Raw genomic sequence first — 18472 nt, 5'->3', positions numbered from 1 at the left:
AACCCTTGAAAATTCAGCAAAGAAGTGTATCAAACACACACAAAACATACACGAACGGCCGACAGGCAACAACGACGGAGACCAGAGCAGTGGACAAACGATTTCCAGCCTGCTGAAGAGGGGGCTGGCAAACCCGGCCCGCGGGCGAGCCCGCAAAGAAGGCCCCATCCTTCGTGGATATGGTGAAGAGACCAGCGACAAAGCCAGCAGACACCCAGGATGCGGCTAGAGAAGCCAAGTCCCACGAGGCCGCCAATCAGGGCGGCGAGTGGCAGACTGTCACGCGCCGCAAGGCAGACGCGAACGCCCCCACTGGGCGTTACTGACAGCCAGCGGCCCGCCAGGACGACAGAGTCCTGGTAAGAGTTAGCGCCGAAAACGTGATGCGCAACTGCGAGAGCATCCTGATGTCAGCCAGACTGAGGGAACTAGACCCTGAGCTGAAGAAAGCTCTAAAGGACGTACAGAAGACCAAGAGTGGATTCGCACTACTGGCAAACAAGAACGGCCGCTCAACCCTGTTAGAAAAGAACGACAAGATAAAGAACTACATCGAACCAGACACCGAGGTAGTACAAGCAGTGAACACAGACGCCTACCTGGTTGGCCCGATCGAATGATCCTGAATGGAGGCATGTGACCGGCCAACTGCCGCAGTGATAGTAAGATCATCAGCAAATCATATGAAAGCAGTGCCATGTACCAACCTGTTATGTTTATGCTAGCAACATAACATTGACTTTTCCCCTAGTCATTGACGTTATATTTCCCATATTTATACTTATCCTCTCACGTCCATCACTAGCCCTAGCACGAACGTGTCGAGGGTATAATTCTGAGGTCAGGTCCGGCCACGTTAGCTTTTAGTTAGTAATGCCTGGCAATGGCGTGACAGGTTGGCGACTGATACACCTGGAGCAAAGGTGAAAGCGCACAATTGACGCTGAGGATCACTAGAACCGGTAAGCGTTGCAATAGCCTGGAGAGGCAGTCCACTAGTGAGGTCGGACAATGGCCCGCACCACACGTGACTACATGCTCTTCGGGCTTCTCTTTCACCAAGCTGCCACTCAGTCAAATGGTCTTGAACTGCATGGCACTCGGGAACACAACTATCGACGTCGTTAGGAATCATCTTGATTTCCTTGGGTGACATGGTGACAGCAGGGCACTATGCTAGATGCATCTCCGCTGAAGGCAGCAGGGCGTTTGTTTTGTTTGACTTGCATATTCCACCCTAGTTTATTCAATCTCTTGATTGTGATGTTTCCTGGATAGGGTTTTTTGTCTGTGGCGTATGATGCATTTGTCCAGGCCAGCAAAAGCACAGCCCTTTTCACTCGTGTGTTGTTACACGGCTGCTCTTGGATAGTGAATGTCAAGTATTTGTCTGCCATGCCATGTGTTGTCCTGCTGGCGGTTTGATACCGAGGGAAAGGATTCCCGTCTGCGGCTAGCATCAGTCGTCGTGAAGGCTGATAGGCAATGACGATGCTGGGAGTTCCTCAGTCGAAGCCCTCAAAAGAAGAGAGCAACATAGGAATCTGCGATGGAGAACTACAGATATTGCGCAGGCGCAAAACACAAACTCGTGGCCTATCAAGCAGGTTTTTCTTCTGTCCCATGTCACAAAAAATGGGGTTTCTGGTCCTGGCCTGATGTGCTCTGATGTGTCCTGATGTGCGACTCATGCACTCGCTGCCCTCACTATGTTCAGTTACCCCGAGCCCCAGCTCTCGCCCTCTACTTCCTGGATAGGTCTTAGGGTTTGTTATGGCGTACTAACCCCTTTGTGGGTCTTCAGCTACGGAAGGTTAGGGGCGTCACCCGGCGTTAGTTGTCTATTTGGCCCCTGCGTCAAATGGCGTTAAGCGCCACACAAAACTTACTTGGTATAAATAAGTGGGTCTTTGTCGCTTGAGTCGGTAGCGGCGAATTTGCTCATATGCCGTCTCATATAGGGTCTAGATAAGACGGAGTTAAGGGAGCGTAAGATTCTTGATGATGCTACCTAGTCCTTGCGGGTACACGGTGCCCTGAGAGACCCTTCCACCAACTTCGGACTTAGGGCTTTTTCTGCTTTTGCTTTCCAGTGGTCCTCAAGCGGCTGTGTTCTTCCAGCTTGGCTGACCTGCCTTTGAGGCCGTATCCTTACTCTGCCAATGCTAGCTAGCACTTGCTTCCCTGCCGCATAATCTCCTGTTCTTACTACGTTGCTGATGTTGCGGCTGCCTTAGCTTCCACGCCAATGTACGTCCTCCTCTTCGGCTCTCTGTATTCACTATTGCATTGTAACTAGAGTAAGGATTATGCAGCTCAGCTAGAGTGACTAAAATAAGCCTCTTTTTTCCTCCCAGCTTTCAGCTTCTGGGACTGCAAAAGCGCTCGTACGACGGGGACGGGACCAACGTGAATCTGATGACAAAACTAGTTGGTATAGGTGTAAGGCAAGCCTGGCCCGTCTGACACTTCTGCACTTGTTACAGAACCTAAGCAATGGAGGCTAGGTGCTATCACGGACCATATCATGTCTTGAGCCCAGCCTACGTATTTTATGCCTTTTAGAATAGAAGTGGGATGCGTAGACAACTAGGCGTAAGCATCAAGCCAACCGGCTCATAGAGACACTTCACAACAGCGGATAGACTGTCGTTGAGCATACTTTCTTTTCCCTTTTCTTATGTGTAAGGGCAACAACATAGTTTGCAGCTCTTGCTAGCCAAGATGGAAGAAATGTAACTCGGTGTTAGTGAAGCATCATTCATGGCAAGCAGGCTGCTCAAAAAGCTACTAAATAGCCAACGTACGCTGCTCATAAATCGTGGACCAACACGTTTTGAACATCCTTCTTGCACAGTTCTTGCATTATTACACCATTTTTTACGTCTTTCACCACTCGCCACTATGAGATTCCTATCTGTACTGCCTTTGGCTCTGTCCTTTTCGGGCCTCTGTCAGGCTCTGTCTATCTACGAGTCTGGGTACGAAGTTAAGAGCTTCAAGAACCAGCGCGCAGTTGTTTTACATGACTACAAAACGGGATACGACACATTGATCGACTTGTTCCACTTCGGGCACGATGAATTCTTTATCAACGTTGTTAATAACGACGTGGAACCTGCGGACAAAAAGCTTGGCTTAAAAGCAATCTACCAAGAGGTTTTCTCTAGGGAGGGGCGGTTTCCACAGGAAATGAATTGGATGATTTTCGACGTTGGAAAGGACCCAGAAACCAAGGAGGCCATTGCCGAAATTCGCAGGAGACGCGGTGTACAGCGCAGAAAGGAGGTCAGAATCGCTCCTGGCGAGGTGGGGTGGGACACGATCCTCAGCACCAAGTACTTCGGGTATTTGTTGGATATAGATACTCGCCACCCCCGGAAAATCGTTTTAAGCAAGAAGAGTTTCGAGTACCCAGACAGGATCCTCGAAATTGATACTATTCACTTCGGTTTCGAATCGTCGGACGATTGGTATACTTTCTTTGAATACCCTACTGAGAGACTAGATGCTGGTGATGATCAGCCGTTAAGTGATGACGAGGAGGGGGCCTCATTACAGGCCCTTTTTATGGAAGAGGAGGAACTCAAGTTCATGGATGCGATGGATGCTGATCTTGTTGACGAGGACGATACCAATCCTTAGGCTCCTAGTTCACATGATAATCATGACTGCGTTTGACTGCTAAGGCTGAAGAGGCAAGAAGACGGCTTTTCTAAAGCTCCGCTCCGGGCTTTTGGCCTATCTATATACGATATAGCTTGTGTTTTTGAGATCGAGCAAAGGACTTTAACCATGTTCTAACCAATCACCAGAAACGGATCCCCCTAATATCAAATAGAAAAGTCTTAACTTGAAATAAAGCTTCAGTATCGTGACAACTACGGCTTTTTGGTCAAGGTTTTCAGTACGTATGGGATCTTTCGTATTACACTTGGCATATTTGCAACGATTAGAAGACTCGCTACACGTGTTACGGATATGGGATAGCAGACATTTGGAAGCTAGCGTGCTAGCGGATATTGACCGGGAGATTTAAAGAGACTGAGTGACATGGGATGGAACTAGTATGGATTTGGGAGCAGACCAACAACACTGTAGCTTGGCTTAAGTTCTATGTGGCTATCTGCTTACAACTTAGGCTGCTCCTTTTTGTACAAGAATCTTCACAGTTAGGACAAAGATCTTGAAAAGCCGCCATTTGGATACCCTAGTTATCTGCGTTAGAGCCAGCTACTACTGCTCTTACTAATGCTTAGATTGGCTCTCGATAGCCTGTAACGCTATGCTGGGGGGAGGAGGTATTATAGGGACGTAGTATAGTGATGGTATTAGGGGCATAGTTTGCAGCTGAGAAGTTCTGTAAAGGTGCACGGACATGGCAAGCCATATAACGCGGGAGAACAATGTAGTGATGCATCTTTAGTGTTTGTTGGCTTTGGAAAACGCGCAATGGCCTGAACCGTTATCCAAGTCACTTCTTTTGCTGCTGCTCATTGTGTGAAAGCTTCCCAGAGCCGAAACGTGAACTTATGACTCTCAACACGCACACTCCGTGAATTATTAAGTATGTCGGCGATTTCTACTAGCTGACAAGTCATATATCAATTCTTCCAAAAGTGACGCTCAAGAACTCAATAGCATTGACTACCTTGGATTCACTCTAACGAATGATATCACGCATCAGCGGACAGTCATAGCGCTGCATAAATAAAGGCAAAGTTGTTGCCCCGACCTTACAGACATTTCCTTCGCCTCCGTAAGGCTAAACAAGCAGGGTAAAATCGCCACTGATAGACTGCGGCGAATAGGGCTACATTGAGCCATAACACCAGACAAGCTGTCTATGGCTGTAGGCTTTTTGCAGCAGAGAAGTAGGATAGTCCTTGGTTGGCAGTGATGGATGTAAAGATATCACGGCATGGCGTTTACGAGGTATCCTGCGTGGCCGTAGAGAGGCCGTTATATAGCTAATACAATATATGCCGCCCGTTTTGGAAGCGAAGGAGCCCAGGAAGCTAATATTTTCGTTATTATTATGGATTATTAGCTGCTCATTGGTAGCTGTAGGCCGCACAGCCTTCTTACATGATCGCCGGCAGGTCCCAGACTGGAATTTCAGATTAAGGATCGCGATTTGACTGGGGTGGGTTGAAGGACAGGGGGACGCCGGAGCAGAAGGGTGTAGGGCCCCTGCAGAATTCATGGTATGAAGTTGAGAATATAGAGCCAATCAATGGACAGCGCCGTACACATCTGCACCTAGGTACACTTAGATACTCTCCTCAAGCGTTGCGGAAGACCGCCATGCGATATTAGCATGGAGGGGAAGGTCTGAGGAACTTATGACAGAGCCAATAGAACAAAGACGGACAGCCAAAGTGCATCCAATCTTTCTGTAATAAAATATAAACTGAAAATCTATGGCAAACTTGATAGATCACATAGCAGTGCTGATATTGATTACGTGCAGTTTGCACCGTTAATGTGTAGTTCGCCATGCCTATAAAATAGTATCATTTAAGCCGCTGAGAAGGAGAGCATGGGGTAGTATTGGAAATGCTGTGTTGTCATTACTAATTACATGTATGCTGGGACGGGATGGGAGTGTCGAAAGATGTGATATGCACTAGCAAGCCAAGCCTAATTTGCCTGGTTAAATGAAGCTTATATGTGTTATACCGTCAACAGAGATGGTAGCGGATATTTGCAGCGCAGCACTCCTAGTTAGTACAAGGTAAGCCATGACACGTCCTTATTCAGAACATGACAACACATGCGTAATAAATAGACGACAGTTGGCCCAGGAAAAGACGCCATTATTTGAGAGGGGATCGACGCGGATACGCTAGATTGACGAGTGGTTATGCTAGGCTAGTGAAGAGGCTATAAGACGCTCTCTTTAGAGCCACTGCCTCTGCCGCTTGTTCCGTAACAGTCCCTGATATGGCTCAAAGCCCCAACGACCGAGCAGCGTCCAACTCGCAGTATTCGGATCATGGCAACGATATCTTCCAAATCGAGACAAAGCAGTTTTTACCTGGCTAGCTAGACTTGAACTCTTTTTTTTTGTTTCCAACGGAGGGGTAAGTTCCGAAAGGCCGTTGCCTGCTTTTAAACGTATGGCTTAATAGGGCGCGCAGGTGGCTGGCCCTGGCACTACCCGGAGCCTTTATTTCTTGTAATGCCAAGGTTTCCCAAGTCTGGGAAAAGCCGAGAAAGCTACAGCCAACCATATGGGATTGCCAGCTACAACTTATAGAGGGGGGGCTCTTCGGCATGTATTATCCGATGTAGTGCTTTCTGTAGTACAAGTAGTGTAAGAACACTATACTATCATTGTGCAAGGATTAACTACTGGCAACAGCAAATGATGTCCTAAGCACCGCCACGGGCTATCTAATGTGCGTAGCTGAGCCTGCTTACATTTGTATTAGATCTCCTTGTGTGTAGGCGCACAGGTCAGACTTTAGCATAAAGCTCATGGCCTTTGCAGCGCTGGCCGTCTGGCTTGGCAGTACGCTTGCATGTATCGCCGGTTAGCTATCATATTTTCTATCGTGTGATGCTTCACAATTAAGACCTTTTGGTAGTTCTACATAGATACCTTGGTGAAGCTTGGACTGTGGAAAATGAGGCTACATGAAGTTGCAGCAGCACGCCGGCTATCCCTGGCCATCTCAGTTGCAGACAAAGGCCATAGAGGGGCTCTTGGGTGGTAGTTGTGTGCGTGAGAGGGCTGCAAGTCAACGCCGGCGAAGCATTCTTCGCAGCCGTTGAAATCTGGTTAAATAGCTTGTATGTGCCGCCTGTTTTGGATGCCAGAAAGTTGGTTTTGGACATCCTCCTCACACCACTTTTGCGCTTTTGAATTCCTACACTGCGACATTCCTACACTTTGCCCATATTCTTTGTCACTTGAAACGATGAGACTCTCTTCTTTTTCATTGCCTTTAGCTCTGTCCCTTCTTAGCCCTGCTCTTGCTAGCATCTTAAAAGATAATGGCTACAAGGTAAGGGGCTTTAGAGGTGTAGATTCAGTTGCGTATGTTAACAATCAAGGGGATTACCTAGAGGTCGACATCATTAGCTTCCACCCTGAGATGGGGGCTGCCACTATCTACCTTGCAAACAACGACATGGAGCCTGAGAGTGAGAGTAAGCTCGGCCTGAAAGATATCTACAATGCTCTCGCTGAAAAGCGTCACTGCCAACCTGATGATGTCAAATGGCTGGCCTTCAACGTTATGAACGATGAGGAAACAGACAAACTCATTAGGTTAATTCGTCGCGGCCGTAACCTTGGCTCTCAACAAGTCAGAATCCTACCTAGCGACAGCGAGTGGGACATGATCCTCAAAACCAAGTACTACACACAGGCAACGCTCGTTAACCGTAGACCGCTCGACCGGATTGTTATAAAAACCAACTATCGACTTTACGAAGACCATATCATTCCCATTGATCGCATTCAATTTTCTTTCCGGAACTTGGAAAATGCACAAGGCAAAGACGAAGCCTCCCAGCCATTCAACGGCGATGAGCAAGAGGCTCAAATGATGGCCCTATACGAGGAGCAGGAAAAGAAAGAGATAGAAAAACTAGCTAAAATTGATCCGGAGCTTGCCCACGATTTCGGATATGTTGGGTGACGAGGCCCCGGCTCCTTAGTTCTGATCAAGGAGCCAGCCCTTGACATGTCTAGCCACACGGCGCAATGCCGGTACAGAAGCCTCTTAAGCTCGTTCAGTGTCTTGGTATTCGATAAACCGTAAGACAACGCACCTGGACCTACTATGACTAAATATGTGTTATGATATTGGTCATGGCTATATGCCGGGAGCGCCTTGTCAATATTAGAGGGTTGTTAGTCTCCGTTAACTAATAAAGCTGCATTCTTTCCCGCTTGAAAACTTCGTATTTTAGCCTTGAGCCGTACTCCGTGAAGAATTGAAACTAACTCTGGTGTAAGGTGCACTTATCATGACATACATAACGTATGTGCATAAGAAGTCGTAAAGCATGGGAAATCGAAACACAATTCCACAACTCCCTTTACTTTCCCTTTTCCAGCTATTTCTCAACCACCAAGTATGCCACAATGAACTCAAAAAAGAAATGCAATTCTCGCCCTTCAAGCCCTTTGAAATGACCCAAAATTATATCTCAATCACCCTGCAAGGATATACAACGTCCTGCCTAGTGCCCTCTGTGATCGATATCATGGCAAGCATTCTCAAAGCGGTATTGTCCCTAAATCATACAAAACTATCTGATCTAGAGGAGCAGGTTATTGTTGAATACATTATCGACCTAGGGTCTCGAGGATTCCCCCCCCAGCTTCGTAGTGTGGAAGAAATGGCCAACCGGCTGCTCGCCGACCGCGACGCGTTACCCGTCAGCAAACGTCGGGGTTCTAACTGCATCAAGCGACAACCAGACCTCAAGACGTGCTTTAATCGTAGATATGACTACGAGAGGGCTAAATGCAAAGATCCAGCCCGTATTCACGATTGGTTTAGGCTTGTGGAAAGCACAATTGCGAAGTATGGTATCAACCTAGCTGACATCTATAATTTTGACGATACTGGCTCTACCATGGGTGTTATTGCAAATGGAATGGCTGTCCCGGGCGTGAAAAGACATGCAAAGGTGAAATCAGTTTAGCCAAGAAACTGAGAATGGGTTACCGTCGTCTAGACGATCAATGCTGGAGGCTGGGCAATCGCGCCGTTCATCGTGGTTGTGGGCCAATATCATTTCGCCAGCTGGAATTGAGAACGCAACCTCCCAGACGATTGGGCTGTTGCGACAACCCATAATGGCTGGTCTGATAATGGTGCAGGTCTTGAGTGGCTAAGGCACTTTGGCCGGCATACCAAGGGCCGATCAACCGGTCACTACCGCCTTGTGATCCTCGATGGGCATGAAAACCACCACTCGGTCGATTTTGAGCAACATTGTGAAGACAACCACATAATCACACTGTGTATGCCTGCTCATTCCTCTTGTCTACTTCAGCCTCTTGATGTCGGGTGCTTTGAGCCACTCAAGAAGGCCTATGGTTGAGAAATTGAGCATCTAATCAGGTGCTCGATAGCCCATGTTCCCAAGACTGATTTCCTTCTAGCCTTTTATACTGCCCACCAAGCAGCTATGACAGAAAGTAATACCAAGGGGGGTTTTGAAGGGGCTGAACTTGTATCATTGGATGGAGAAAGTGTGATATCAAAGCCTGATGTGCAGCTACAAACTCTAACACTGATCGAGGAGGAGGCTAGCCTCTCTGACCATTGGGTTTCTAGGACCCCAAAGACAGCACTTGAAGCTAGCTCTCAGTTTGAATGCCTCAAACGGCAAATCAACAGGTATAAGAACAGCTCACCTGCATCTATCCTTGAGGGACTCACATCATTAATCAAGAGAACAAAAGCAGTAATGCATCAGAACAGCTTATTAGAGTCTGAGGTTCAGGACCGTCGACAGGCAAATGAGATCCTTGGCAAGCAGCGCAGAGCCAAAAGAGCCTGGCTAAAACATGGGGGAGATATGACTGCAAGTGAAGGAAAGGATAATATTAACGAGGGAGATGTCGATGCACAGGGGAGGGCGGAATTATCGAGAGTTGGGGGTTCGGGAAGCTCGGCAGCAGACAACTCAAGAACATGCCAAATTGCCGTTGAAACGTCTAGAGAACAGAATAGTAATCAATGACAATTTTAATTGATTTTTTTTTTAATTTCATATAGAATCCTGTCCAGAGGGTGCTGATTTCTTTCCAACTTCCTATGTAAATATTGGGACATGACTCAGCAGATATATAGTCACATGCCTGATACCATTTAAAAGCTTCTTACATTTTGAGAAACACTGACAGTAGATATTAGAAGGACGTACTAAGTGTCCTAGAAGAAGTAACAAATGATTGTTGATGTTGTTTTATGTCTGTCCATTTCTTGCCCTTTAGTCCTATGTTAACCCTAACGTTTGAGCCAACTAGATCAGGGTCAGCAATCCGGGTAGCGCCGACTCTCTGTTTTTCAACAAACAACACCACTGCATGACAAGCAAGTCCGGAAGAAAAGCGAGCTATTCGATGATTTATCAATTAACAGGTATGCTGCAGTTTAGAAAAAAAAAAAATCATCATCGCACCTCGGGCTTTCGAAACAACCCAAAATTACACATCTATCCCTCTGCAAAGATATACAAAGTGCTGCCTGGCACCCTCTATGGCCGATATCGCGATAAACGTTCTCGAAGCGACATCGTCCCTTAATCACGCAAACTATCTAATCGGGGGGAAGAGGCTATTGCCGGCCTCAGTCTCCCCCTGCGTGCTCAATAATTCCGCCCTCGGCTTCATGGCATTGAGAAAATAGCTCATCGACTGTTTAACGACTACGACGCGTTAGTTGTTGGCAAAAGCTAGGCTGCTAACTCGGCCAAGTGACACCCGAAGCTTGAGATGCGTTTCAGTCGTAAATACGATTATTAAGGTGTTAAATGCGCGAAGCCCCGACCATTATTCACAAGTGATTCAGGCTTATGCAGAAGACAGTTGCGAAATATGGCATTGACGTAGTTGATATCTACAACCTTGAAGAGGGTTGCTTTCCTGGCGGGCCTGGTTGCAAGCGGAATGGTTGTCACGGGCGTAGAAAGACACGGAAAAGCGAATACAGGCCGGCCTGCCACCCTGGAATGGGTTGCAGTCACCCAAGCGATCAATATTGAAGGCTGTGCGATTACGCTGTCCTTTGTGGTGGTTGCAGGCTAGTATGATCTTGCTAGTTGGTGCTACTTGACTGGATTTAGTGTATACTGTGACGAAGACAATATCACCACGGTATGTATGTCATCTTGTCCGTCTTATATATCCGAGCCTCTTGGCTCAGGATACTTTGAGTTGCCTAAAGAAGCCACAAGTGAGAGAAATTGAAAAGTTGATCTAGCGCTTAGCACCTTGAGACCTAGCAGATGCCACGTCGAAGCCTAATGTGTAACTACAAACTCAACTCGAACAGGCTAGGCTCCCAGGCCTTGGGCCTCAATGACTCCTATTATCAGCAGGCCACTTTCCAACCTGATTACCCGAAAGAGGGATAGAGAATATCAAAGTACCCTCCCAACCTCTGTTTCAGAGGCACTCAAGTTATTTTTCAAGGACATAACCAAACTACATCAGACGGTATCATTTAAGCCTAAGAACAAGACTTCTGGTCAAATGAGGCCGCTTAGCAAGCGACAGAGCGAAAATGACAAAAAGCCATAGCTAAGCATTGGAAGAAGGATGGCTTAACATGGAGAGGAGCTTCGACTGACGAAAAGGATGTTGTTTGATATGCAGGTAATGGCCAGTTTGTTGAGGAGTGGTGTCCAAGGGCCGCCTCAACTAAAGAAAAGGCATTATGGGGCATAGCGCAAGATCGGCCATATGTTATATCGACGAGTAAACATAGATCAACGAGCGGTCGTATTAGACTAAAGAAACGCCCTTGATAGCACAGACTGGGCTACTCTACTCGCTGCTTATCCATATAGACCAAGGGACAGTAGTCCATGTGGCTGATGAGCAAGCCTCGGATGTAGATGTAGACTATGCAGGCTATGATCCTTGGTAGAGGTGCTGCCTAAATGGAGGCTATATTTTTCACTTATGGCTGTTGGGGGCTGTATATTCAATAGCACCCATTACTTTTGTCAAACCATGTAGAACTTGGCCAGGGCAGGCATACTGTGCAAAACAGGCTAGCTAGCCAGCTCTAGGATTACCATAAAAAGGGGGCATTAATTGTAAGAATCTTGAGCTTGTCGTCTTGGCGGAAGCTTATGTATCCAACCAACTCTGAACGGATACCACTCTTCCATCCACACTTCTTTGGCGTCTGTTGCCTGCCTTGTTTGTTCAATAGAACAGTTAGTGTAACAATGCTACAACAAGGCGTTCTATAAGCGAGGGAAAATATTCTACGTATCATATCATTATAGGCCATATTAATACCCAAGATCAAGCTTAGATATCTCCGAGGCTACTCTGCAGATCTCTTAAAGCGTATATGGATGGGTGGATGGATAGACTACATGAATCCACGCTTGATCACTTATTTTGCGCTCTAGAATGTCTCGTAATGAAAATCTGCTCATGCTTTAACGCATATATACTCAACTTGTCGTGCATGGGGCTGCATGAAGTCACAACACCCTGCATTCTCTATTTTGTGCGGAATAGCTTACGACTTCTATTGATTGATGTGAAAAAAAAACAAAAAAAGCAAAGACTAGGCGTTAAGGGATTGATCATGAGAGCCTGTTGACAAATAGTTACATAGTAAACAAAGAGAATTTCTAGAACCCGAGATCTCTTCCCATATCACCCTTCTACTCCTTCGCTGGATAATTGTGCTCTCCTACACTCATTCATTTTGTATTCACAGAAAAACAATGAAATTCTTTTTTCCTTCATTGACTGCGGCTCTGTCCCTTTTCAGCATTTCGTGTGCTAGCATCATTGAGGATCACGGCTACAAAGTTAATAGCCTTGCTTATACAGATAGTGTCATGTTTTACAAAGAGGGCCAGGGCTATGAACTGATTACCATCATTGGCTTTTATCCCGGGAAAAGGGTTGCCGCCATTCACGTCGCCAACAACGACATAGAGCCGCAGCACGAAAAAAAACTCGGTCTGGGGGAAATCTACAATGTCCTCGCTGGCAAGCATGGCTATACGCGTGACGATATAGAATGGGTGGTTTTCGACGTCAACAACGACCCCAAGACCGATGAGATGGTTGCTGGAATTCGCAAGGACCGCGGTCTTGGCCCTAGGGACGAAGCCGTCATCCTCCCTACTGATGGGGAGTGGGATACAATTCTCAACACCAAGTACTACGCACAGGCGCAGCAGGTCAACAGCAGGCCTCTCGATCGAATCCTCCTCAAGCACCGTTCTCACCCCATCATCGGGAAGAGTTTCTTCCCCACTGAGCGTATTCACTTTTCCTTCCCAAAGTTGAAAGACCGGAGGCCGGAAAATGAGGCCCCTTCACTAGATAGTGGCAAAGGGGAGAGGCAGGAGGACAAGAGAGAAGGGAGCAGGAGCAGGGCGGGAAGTAACCTGGGTTCCTGGCCACGCTGAGCAGTGTGTTTGCGTGTCTAGTTTTGGCTACCGAGGGGGAGCGTGAAGGCGGAGGGGAGGGGTCAGAACTTGTATGCAGCTCTTCACTCAATTTTGTTAACAATGAACAGACGCTCGCATTGGCCCAAGATATCTCACGTTTCTATGTCACCAGTTGCTGATTCCTAGGAAGGTTTGGGCTTTGGGTCGGTCAGCTCCCCGGCACGGCAGCTTCCGTGGCATATGGGGCTTCTCAGTTTCCAACATTGCGTGAATAGCCAGGTCTAGTTTCTCAGTACTGTGGTGTGTTGTAAGACGTGGGTGTATGGTTAGACTTGCAAAGGATAGTTGTATGTCTTCTGGGCGTATCTATAAGTTTCCACGGACAACTTTGTATCGCCCCTGTACTCTTTTAATAAAACAATCATTTGCCTCTGAAGGCACCAAGTACCAATAACTTGTATCTTTTGATTGACCTTTTCTAGCTTAATCATCCGTATTTCTCGGTGCTTCTCTTTTTTTTTTTTTTTTTCGCAAGTCTTCTGCCTCTATTTCTCAGCCATGACTTATAATCTTTCGGGAGCCACCTGCGTCGTAAAACATCCCGCCAAACGGAGGAGGCAGTCATGGGGGTGAACGGGGGAGAAACTGGATATTGCTTCGCATGGGCAACACGGGGTAGCTCCAGTCAGCGCAACCGCCAAGGCCTGCAGCAATGGAAAGACAGTGATTGTCAAGGCCTTGGCCTCTAGCACAAAGGCCCCCTAGCCAACAAGGACCGGGTCCCAGGCTCATACTTGCGCGTCTCGTAATGAAACCCCCGAAAACCACCACTCAATGGACTTAATACTTTGGATGTCATGGCATCAGAAAGTCGGGGTGCGGCTGTACAACAACTGTGGCATAAACAAACATGAAAACAGCAGATATCTTACATTATTCGAGGTGTGCGCCAACACATGATATGTGCGGGCGGAATACAGGCTTCCCTATGCAACGCAAATTGGTCGCAATAACTGGGACTCTAGGCCAAGAAAAGGCAATGCCCCCTCTCTCGATCAGAGATTTATTCGGGGAGGGCTTGCTATAGTGCTTATGGAGAACCCAAGCAAGAAAGAGGCTACTAAGGTTACTAGACAAGGAATAACCGGACACAGTCTGGATTTACTCAGTTGGCTGGGCCCTAGACCACGGAGGGGAGGCTCTACCCGACACAAGAGTACGATGAGCGTGCGTGTAACGGAGAGGTGGCAGATGTAGAAGCAATGGTAACCTTCAGAGCGGCCAAGGTCAAAGTTGTAACCCCCCTCACCCGGGTCTGAATCGAAGCGGATTAGCCAGCGAATGCGAAAAATTAAGAACTTGATAGCTTGAAAGTAATGAGACCCGACGCATCCTAGCAAGATAGAAAGGCGGGCTAAAAGGTCTAGCACTGGACCACAACTCTCCCTCTTACAACCCTCGGGGGTGGGTACCTTTGAGGTCTGCTGGAGGACGACGCCTATGACACTGATAAGCGTCTTTCATTCTTTTCTTCTTCTTTGACTCTGTCATGCATCTTGACAATGAGCTGTGGAGCCTTGAGGCTGCACTTACCCAACTTTGAGGATAACCTCGTCGTCGACTCGCCCCCTTTTTCACAACTTTTGCGATCGCCAACTCCTCATCGCCGCAACACCACTCCAACTCAAGGAGTCCACCTTCACGCTCAGGACTGAGTATTGAGAGTTCACACAGTCCGCACCCTTTTTCTTTTGTTTTGTTCTTTTTCTTGCGCTCCTCTGTCCTCGGACAGACTGGTGACTGTGGCATGTCACTAGAAAGGGGGGCTGTCTTGCGCCTCATCCACACCCGCAAGGCAGCGGCCACCAAAAAAGTGGAAGGATGTATCTTGAGCCCTCGGATGCTCACACAGGCAGGTTTTTTCTCATCTTTAGAGGGGTTTTCTCAGGCTGCACTGGACGCTGCCGCCTTGCTCTCGTGATCTTCACGACTTCAGGAAGCGTCGCAGGTTTTTCAGAGGAACGAAGTTGGGGGTTAGCCCCACTTCTGGGCTTAGGGTATATCTGGGGATTTCCTTTTCTTTTTTTTTTTTTTTCTTTTTGTTTCTGACGACTACAGGTGGAAGACGAGTAACAGGTTTGCCTGGGAGCATACGTACTGCTCTCGCCCAAAATCTGTGGTCAGCCCTGCAGAGGCTTAATTCTGTCTGGTAACCAATCCGGCGTCGTTTGATCTCAGTGATTCCAGTAGACGTTAAATACATCCAAATCAAATCAAATCAAGCACTGGACCACCCGGCCAGCAAGCAGGGTACTCTGGGGCCCGGGACCCTGCAAGATCATGGACAACGAGGCAGTGGGCCAGCTGGTCAAAGCCGACTGCGAGAGTTCCGGCGTTTTAATCGCCAAGATGATGTCTCTGGCAGCAGCAGCGAGACGGTGGAAGGATTACATATTCACACCCGGTTTCAAGGGCTGGATGAAAGATAGCTGCCCAAAGTCTAGTCACCTTGGAGGAGGACCTAGACTACCAGATCTATTCAGTGTCATCTCGAGACAAAATACAAGGCGTAAAAGCTAAAGAGCTGGAAAAATGACGTGGGTTAAAAGGAAAAGTTGATAGGATTGAAGGCGTACATATAGATCTATTCAATACCCTCTGATCCCTTTATGTTGAGAAAACGTCCACGAGTGCCCCGGAGAAGGTTCGGGTAAATAGATAAGACTGGGTTCTTATCTGTGGGGAAAAAAAGGGGCTACATAAGTAGAGAGAGGGGAAAAGAAATGTTTTCCAACTTAATACATATAAAATAAGGACCAATTTTAACACTTTATTCTCAGCCCTCTCATGTTGGCATCTGCGCTTGCTGCTTGGTCTGCTCTCGTGCAGGGCGCAAGGGGGGCCTGAACAGTTTGGGTTATGTTTAAGCGATTAGCAACACCAAGTTAATTCCGACGAGACAGTCGTATTATGTCGTATTATGCCGAATTATGTCGGGGGGTTTTTTTTATTTTTTTTTGCTCTTTTCGACCTACGTTAATCCCCGTCCTGATCCTATGTCCTTGTCGTAGCCTCCGACTGTATCTAAACTCCTCGTAAGTCCACATGCCCTTATCCAATCCTGCCGTCACCTTATTTTTCCATGCCGATCCATCGGAGTACGCGGTAAGTGTCACTGGTGGAGCCCCTTCCACTTCTACGCAGTGCTCATTAACTGTTTCCTCTTCGTGAGCCACGTTTTGAGGCGAAATTCTGGGCAAGATGTCGTCGTTGCAACTTGCCGTCAATATTGCTTGTAGTGTCTTCAATCTCACGGGTCATGACTGTGGGCATCGATAATACCTTTCACTGGTAAACAACGTCTCTGCACTGGGACGGGTTAGTTCAATGAGAACCTTCCTCATATAGCGTTACAAAAGTAGGTCGCTAAACAACATCTTTAGTGTTCAACTATAGCGCAGATATAGCGCATGGATGGCGCTAGGGCCTATTATTCCATGATCCTTCTGCGCCTGAGAAAGCACTGGCGAAGCTAGCCTGTACATATCATAATCATGAAGGACGGCACTTCGCGCGTGTGGTCTCCGTTTCGTCCGCGTGCCAAGTACTGTTAGCATAACAGCGCTGTACTGGCGAAAGACAACTAGTTATGCACTGCCAATAGCTCGTGGTGTATTATAGGTGGCAGTGAGACTTGGAATTAGGGATCGACCTTTGCCATGACAAGCAACGGCAACTATGTAGGATTGCTGGTACTTCGACCATAGATATGTATGCATCTATGTTTATTTTGCATGTTTTCCCGTGAGAATCTGCTTGTGATTTCGTGAAAATATCCCCATAGAGTCTAGGGTATGGGTGCATGGGGCTACATGAAGTCATAACATCATGTAGACTGTCCTAAACCATCTGTTTTATGGTGAATGATAATAAAATGGTTCTCGGCTCTGTCCGATGTCTATGGGAAAAATAGAAAAAGGGACGCATGAATTAGCGTTGACAAGCTCATGAGATGCAGTTGAAGCAGAGTTAAAAAAGCCAGTGTACGTCGCCCATTCCAAAGTTCAAGAACCCCGACATCTTCTCTCTCCGCTTCTACTCTTTTACTCTTTTACTTCTACACTTTGCAACTACGCTGTTCCGGACTCCCGTATTTCGATCATCACCCAAGACAATGATATCCCTTTCTGCTTTGCTGCCATTGGCCCTGATATTTCCCAGTTTTGCCCAGGCTAACATCCTCGAGGACCATGGCTACCAGGTAATAACGTCTGGAAGCATGGATTATGTCCTCTTTCGCGATCAGTATGGGCAAAATCAGCTGCTTGATATGGTCACTTTCCAGCCCTTGATGGGAGTTTCCATCATCCACTATGCTGACAACGACAAGGAGCCAGAGAAGAGCGACAAGCTTGGGTTGACCGAAATCTACAATGCCCTCGCAGACGAACGTTCTATTGATCTTGATGAGATAGACTGGGTCATTTGTGAGGTTGATAAAGACCCGGAGGCCACCCAGTTCATCCGTCAAATTCGCGAAGGCCGTGGGCTTGGTTATACGGAAGAGGTCTCAGTCCTTCCTGGCGATGAGGAATGGAACAAAATCATGGATACGAAGTACTTTGTGCACGCAGCGTGGGTCAACCGCAAGATGCTCAGCAAAGTCATCATAAAGTCCCACCCCCGCGAATACCTTCGGATGAGGTTTAACATGGATGTCTATTACTTTTACTTCTCGAAGTGGGTTACCCCCACCGAGCCTGAGTCGGCAAGCAACGAGGAAGCGATAGGCGAGGAGTCGGAGCTCGAGTTAGGGGACGAGTCAGGGAACGAGTCAGAGAGCGAGTGGGCAGATGAGTGGTCACATAGGATACAGGAGGAGTGGAAGCAGGAGCAGGTAGGTGAGCGGGAAAACGAAGGGATAGTAGAGCCTGAGAAGAGGGCTGTGTTTGCGAAAAATGGCCAGCCACCCGCCATATATGCCGAGATCGACGATTTGATATCGCCCAACAGGAGGAATGACGGTGCCTCTTCTTCCAACCCTTAGACGAAGGCTCGATGCTCCCTAGAATGACGTTATGCGACTCCGTGACATATAGGAGAAAAAACGAAGGCCATCATGCCGCATATACCCCCCCTCCCCCCTTACGCTATTTTAATATTTCTAGACAACACAATTTGAATCATTTTAACCATATTTATCCTGCAAAGTAAGAGTTGATGATCCCAACTAAATGGTGGCCATTTAGCATTGGCAAATCAGCCTGTGGCTTTGTTCTGTGTGGCTGTGGGTTTTAGGGTCCAGGGTCACATGACAATATGACCCTGACCCCACTCTGAGATAGACGTA

The 18472-nt window shown here is 47.4% G+C and overlaps 5 protein-coding genes across 5 annotated transcripts; all 5 read left to right on the top strand.

The window, feature by feature from the left end:
- Positions 1–2904: 2904 nt before the first annotated feature.
- HOO65_090245 (uncharacterized protein) lies at positions 2905–3645 on the top strand (the record flags this gene model as incomplete). The annotated part of the gene is made up of 1 exon (XM_071001663.1): positions 2905–3645. One exon carries the CDS (start codon positions 2905–2907, stop codon positions 3643–3645), a length of 741 nt encoding a protein of 246 aa, XP_070856131.1.
- Positions 3646–6926: 3281 nt separating this feature from the next.
- Positions 6927–7652, top strand: HOO65_090244 (uncharacterized protein; the record flags this gene model as incomplete). The annotated part of the gene is made up of 1 exon (XM_071001662.1): positions 6927–7652. The coding sequence occupies one exon, from the start codon at positions 6927–6929 to the stop codon at positions 7650–7652; it is 726 nt and encodes a 241-aa protein (XP_070856130.1).
- A 571-nt stretch (positions 7653–8223) lies between these two features.
- On the top strand, positions 8224–8667 carry HOO65_090243 (uncharacterized protein; the record flags this gene model as incomplete). The annotated part of the gene is made up of 1 exon (XM_071001661.1): positions 8224–8667. One exon carries the CDS (start codon positions 8224–8226, stop codon positions 8665–8667), a length of 444 nt encoding a protein of 147 aa, XP_070856129.1.
- A 3777-nt stretch (positions 8668–12444) lies between these two features.
- HOO65_090242 (uncharacterized protein) lies at positions 12445–13140 on the top strand (the record flags this gene model as incomplete). Its single annotated transcript, XM_071001660.1, has 1 exon — positions 12445–13140. The coding sequence occupies one exon, from the start codon at positions 12445–12447 to the stop codon at positions 13138–13140; it is 696 nt and encodes a 231-aa protein (XP_070856128.1).
- Positions 13141–17296: 4156 nt separating this feature from the next.
- On the top strand, positions 17297–18169 carry HOO65_090241 (uncharacterized protein; the record flags this gene model as incomplete). The annotated part of the gene is made up of 1 exon (XM_071001659.1): positions 17297–18169. The coding sequence occupies one exon, from the start codon at positions 17297–17299 to the stop codon at positions 18167–18169; it is 873 nt and encodes a 290-aa protein (XP_070856127.1).
- Between the last annotated feature and the right edge of the window lie 303 nt (positions 18170–18472).

Source organism: Ceratocystis lukuohia, assembly GCF_044167205.1.
Source record: "Ceratocystis lukuohia strain C4212 chromosome Unknown Supercontig9_pilon, whole genome shotgun sequence".
Taxonomy (NCBI): domain Eukaryota; kingdom Fungi; phylum Ascomycota; class Sordariomycetes; order Microascales; family Ceratocystidaceae; genus Ceratocystis; species Ceratocystis lukuohia.
This window is presented reverse-complemented; position numbering and strand designations above follow the sequence as displayed.